The 5,364-nt window shown below is 40.3% G+C and overlaps 1 protein-coding gene across 6 annotated transcripts in view; it reads left to right on the top strand.

The window, feature by feature from the left end:
- Zcchc11 (zinc finger, CCHC domain containing 11) overlaps positions 1-5,364 on the top strand; it is a 137,351-nt gene that overhangs the window by 34,911 nt on the left and 97,076 nt on the right. For all 6 annotated transcript variants that reach the window (XM_013022313.1, XM_013022312.1, XM_013022311.1 and 3 more), the window contains exon 4: positions 1,133-1,249. In XM_013022313.1, coding sequence (XP_012877767.1) covers positions 1,133-1,249 — 117 coding nt within the window. The remainder of the gene's footprint in view (positions 1-1,132; positions 1,250-5,364) is intronic.

Here is a 5,364-nt window from a genome sequence, read left to right as displayed (position 1 = left end):
TGAGGGGCATCTGGATTGGTTCCATATCTTAGCTATCGTAAATAAGGCTGCAATAAATATAGTCGTGCTGGTAGATTGGAGATAAGAGTCTTATGGACTTTCTGCTTGAGTACAGGAGTGAGCCAATGGTGCCCTGCTACAAAAATATTTTTTACGTAGTGTATTAAGATTGCTTTCTTATCTTATATTGGGTTCTAAAGGTTAAAGGTTATAGTAGATGAATGGTAAACATTTACTATTGCCATAATGTTTGAATTTTATTCTTCTATTATAACTTTTGAAAAGGACAGCTAGAGCCAGGCGCTGGTGGCTCACACCTGTAATCCTAGCTACTCAGGAGGCTGAGATCTGAGGATTGCGGTTCAAAGCCAGCCCGGGCAGGAGAGACCGTGAGACTCCTATCTCCAATAAACCACCAGAAAACCAGAAGTGGCGCTGTAGCTCAAGTGGTAGAGCGCTAGCCTTGAGCTGAAGAGCTGAGGGACAGCGCCCAGGCCCAGAGTTCAAGCCCCACGGCCAACCAAAAAAAAAAAAAAAAAAAAGAGAAAAGGACAGCTATCTCTTGAGTATGTAAGTACTGATTGTTTATTAATTAATTAATCTATTTATTTATTTTTGGTCGTGGGGCTTGAACTCTAGGCCCTTGGCGCTATCCCTCAGTTCTTCAGCTCAAAGCCAGCACTCTTCTCACTTGAGCCACAGCACCACTTCCAGTTTTCTGGTGGATAATTAGACAATAGTCTCACAGACTTTTCCTGCCTGGGCTGGCTTTGAACTTCAATCCCCAGATCTCAGTTTATTAATTTATTCTTTAGGGGGTAGCTTGTGCATGCCTATAATCCTAGGACTTGGAGGCTGGGGCAGGAGTGAGGTTATGTTGGACTTCACAGCAGGTTCCCAGCCAGCCTGGTCTACATAATGAGACATATTTCAAGAAACAAAACCTGAAAAACAAAGCAGAAAAATAAAGTAAAAATCCTACAAAACTAGAACAAAACAAAATAATAAACTAAAAGTCCTCATAAAAACCTAATTCTCTCAGTATTTATTTCTGTTATGTTGATATTCACTTGTAAAGTCAATAATTCTTTGTTTCCTGAAAAAAAATGCATTTTTAAACTTGTTTTTTCAGCGATCACCAGAATATACCAATTGTCGTTATCTATGCAAACTTTGCTTAATTCATATTGAAAACATCCAGGGAGCACATAAACATATAAAGGAGAAACGACATAAGAAAAATATTTTGGTAAGTTATTCTTCTTTAAAAGATCTTTATTTTTTGTCGGTCATGGGGCTTGAACCTCTGGGCTTGGGTGCACTGTCCCTGTGGTCTTCAGCTCAAGGCAGGCACTCTACCACTTGAGCCACAGTGCCACTTCTGGTTTTCTAGTGGTTTATTGGAGATAGAGTCTCATGGACTTTCTTGCCCGGGCTGTCTTTGAACCATGATCCTCAGATCTCAGCCTCCTGAGAGCTAGGATTATAGGCATGAGCCACCAGCACCTGGCAAAAATCTTTATTTTTTGATGCAGTCAGTGTATTTAGTATACAATGTATTAAAAAACTATGCAACTTGTGGGCAGGGATGGGGAGGGAGGTGGGTAACATTGTCCAAAAAGAACTGTACTCATTACCTGACTTATGGAATGGGGACCCCTATGTATAAGACATTAATAATAACAAAATTATATTTTATAATGTTTTTTGAATGGCTAAAACTAAATTATGAAACTAAAAATGAGTATTTTTCTAGCCTAATAATAGTAACTGAAGTAAGAGTCTTGAAAGTTATGTGTATTTTGTTTTGAAGAAAGTGTTAATACCTTTCCCCAGCTGGCCTCAAACTCTTGATCCTCTTGTTCCCACCTTCTGAATATCTGGAATTAAATGTGTATGTGCTACCACATCTGGCTGGAAGTGTTGAAAGATGCTAATCATTAGTGCCAAGAAGCTCAAGAGAATTCAAATATTAGACTTAAAGACGAAGCCAACTTAAACACACGTAGGGTATTTTAGGAAATATCAAAATAACCAGCCAACATGGAAAACTTAAAGGTATCCATGAAGGACTTCTGCTTTTGGTGAAGTTGGAATAATGGAGACTAGATTATTTACCTTCCACTTAAAATAACCATCAAGAGAGAAGATAAAAACATCCTAAGTAATGGTTTCAGGATGAAAAAGAAGTGATGGAGCCTTTGTGCCAATTTGAGATGGAGTTTTCAGGCTATATTGTAGGAAGAAAGAACCAGTGGACTCTCAGAATTGAAAAGAGGGAGCTTAGAGTCCGAGAGTTAAAGCAGGTTAGAGTTTATAGGACAAAGTGTACAAAAAGAAATTCAGATCTCAAATATCGGAATTTCTTGATGGGTACTCATGGATATTTGCTTGTGAGAAATCTTCCTAAAGGCTAGAGAAAGAATTGGATGAAGTAATTTCATAGAACATGCCTAATGCTTATTTAGGCTTCATATTATCTAGACTGGAAAACTTCATAGTTCACAGTAATTGAAATCAGAAGGATGTTGCACTAATAAGAATGTTTAGCTTAAAACAAAATATGGTTTGGTCCCACCTGAAAAAGAACTTAAAAGCTGATCGTCAGTGGCTCGTGTCTATAATCCTACTACTGAGGAGGCTGAGATTCTTCCAGCCTGGGCAGGAAGGTCCATGTGACTCTTATCTCCAATTAACCACCAGAAAACTGGAAATGGTGCTGTTGCTCAAGTGGTAGAGCATTTGCCTTGAGCTGAAAAGCTGAGGGACAGCATCCAGAGTTCAAGCCCCACGACCGACTGAAAAAGTAAAAAAGATAGTTTGTTATAGAACAAATTCAAGAAATAATTAAATAAAGAATGTAAAAAAAGAATCAGGAAAGTACAAATCATGTTGAAGTAAAACAGCCCCTCTTCCTCCCCTTCCCCTGTCCCTTTCCTCTTTTCATTCTCTTCATCTTCCTCTTTCTTACCCTCTCTTTTTCTCTCTCTGATTTCCCTTTCACCTGTATTCTCACTCTTGCTCTCCTACTCTCCCCTTCACATATACTCACTTTTGGACTCTCTCTCTCTCTCTCTCTCTAATCTAGCATTTTCTTGTTTGTTTTTTGTTTTTTCTTCTTATTATAAAGGTGATACACAGAGGGGTTACAATTACATAAACTGGTTAATGAGTACATTCCTTTTTGGACAGTGTCACTCCTTCCTTCTCAGTTTTTCCCCCTCATCCCAACCACAAGTTGTTTAGTTCATTTTCAACATAATGTGTAGTTGAGAACCACTGCTTTTGTTTTTGTTTTTGTTTTTTTGGATCCAATCGTGGGGCCTGAACTCTGGGCCTGAACTCTGGGCCTGGGCGCTGTCCCTCAGCTCTTCAGCTGAGCCACCTTCCCAGCCCTGCTTTTGTTTTGTTTTTAAGGCATGAGGTTTTTATAAGTAGCCCAGGTTGGTCTTGAACTTGGAATCATTTTGCTCTGCCTCCAGAGCGAAGAGATTACAGTTGAACTCCAGTAAACTTTAGGGTTTTCTACATATAAAATCATCATTGGAGAGCAGAAATATTTATATGTCTTCCTTCACAATTTGGATGCCTTTTATTTCTGTATTTTGTTTGATTTCTAAAACTTCCATTATAGTGAGTAGAAGTGACAAAAGCCTACATCCTCCACAGTTAGGATATTAGCTGAGTTTATCACACATTTTTTTTATTATGTTGATGTAACTTTTAAAAAATTCTTGTTTGTTGCCTGTTTTTTGTTTTGTTTTGTTTTGTTTTGTTTTTGGGTCCGGTCATGTGCCTGAACTCTGGGCCTGGGCGCTGTCCTTCAGCTCTTCACCTCAAGGCTAGCTAGCGCTTTACCACTTGAGCCACAGCGCCACTTCTGGCTTTTTTTTTCTGCTTATGTGGTCATCGAACCCAGGGCCTCATGCATGCAAGGCAAGCGCTCTACCACTGAGCCACCTTCCCAGCCCTGTTGCCTGTTTTTAACAAAGAAGTTGTTGAATTTAAAGATGTTTTTCCTTCATTTTTTTTGTAGGCTTTTTCCTTTTGTTCTGTTAATATAGTGTATTGGTCAGTTTTTTTTTCTTTTTTGTCGGTCGTGGGGCTTGAACTCTGGGCCTGGGCGCTGTCCCGCAGCTCTTCAGCTCAAGGTGAGTGCTCTACCACTTGAGCTACAGCGCCACTTCTGGTTTTCTGGTGGTTTATTGGAGATAGGAGTCTCATGGTCTTTCCTGCCCGGGTTGGCTTTGAACTGCGATCCTCAGATCTCAGCCTCCTGAATAGCTAGGATTATAGGCGTGAGCCACCAGCGCCCGGCTCTTATATTGGTCAGTTTTTGTATGTTGAGCCATCTTGAATTCCTGGAATAAATCTCACTCACAGTGTATAATCCTTTCCATATGTTGCTGAGTTTGATTTGTAAGTATTTTGTTGAGGTTTTTGTTGAAGGTTTTTCATTCTCTTCTTCTTCCCTGCTATCCCTTTCTCTTCTTTTTCCTTTCTTCTCCATTGTCCTTTTTCCTTTTTTTTTTTTTTCTGTTTCTTACTTTGTTATTGGGTCTTGGACTCAGGGCTTCTTGCTGTTGCTCAGTTGCTGTTGCTTTACCACTTGAGCCACACCTCTACTTCAGCCTTTCTTATGGTTAATTGGAGATAGAGTCTAGTGGACTTTGCTACTCAGGCTAGTTTAGAACTGAGATTTTCAGATATTAGCCTCCTAAGTAGCTAGAATTATGTAATCTCTGATTCACCTTTTTCATACAACTTTATATTCAACCCTTAGCAAATCCTATAAATTTTTTTTTTTTTTGTAGTACTGGGGATATGAACCCAGGGCCTTGCATCTACTACTCTACCACTTGAGCCATCCCTCCACCCAACCACCAGTGGTTGTCTTTTTAGGTTTATCTTCCTTTATTTTAATTTTATTTTTTTGTTGGTCATGGGGCTTGAACTCTGGGCCTGGGCGCTATCCATCAGCTCTTCAGCTCAAGGCGAGCACTCTACCACTTGAGCTACAGCATCACTTCTGGCTTTTTCTGTTCATGTGGTACTTAGGAATGGAACCCAGGGCTTCATGCATGCTAGGCAAGCATTATGCCACTGAACCACCTTCCCAGAGCCTTTGATTTCTTTAAGTGTGTGTGTGTGTTGGTCATGGGACTTGAACTCTGGGCCTGGGCATTGTCCCTCAGCTCTTCAGCTCAAGGCTAGCATTCTACCACTTGAGCCTCAGTGCCATTTCTGGTTTTCTGGTGGCTTATTGGAGATAAGAGTTTCATAGACTACGGGGCTGAGAAGGTGGCTCAGTGGTACAGTGCTTGCCTTGCATGCATGAGACCCTGGGTTCGATTCCTCAGCACC

The sequence above is a fragment of the Dipodomys ordii genome, unplaced genomic scaffold, assembly GCF_000151885.1.
Source record: "Dipodomys ordii isolate 6190 unplaced genomic scaffold, Dord_2.0 Scaffold61, whole genome shotgun sequence".
NCBI lineage: Eukaryota > Metazoa > Chordata > Mammalia > Rodentia > Heteromyidae > Dipodomys > Dipodomys ordii.
Note: the sequence above shows the minus strand (reverse complement) of the source record. Positions and strands in the feature narration are given on the sequence as shown.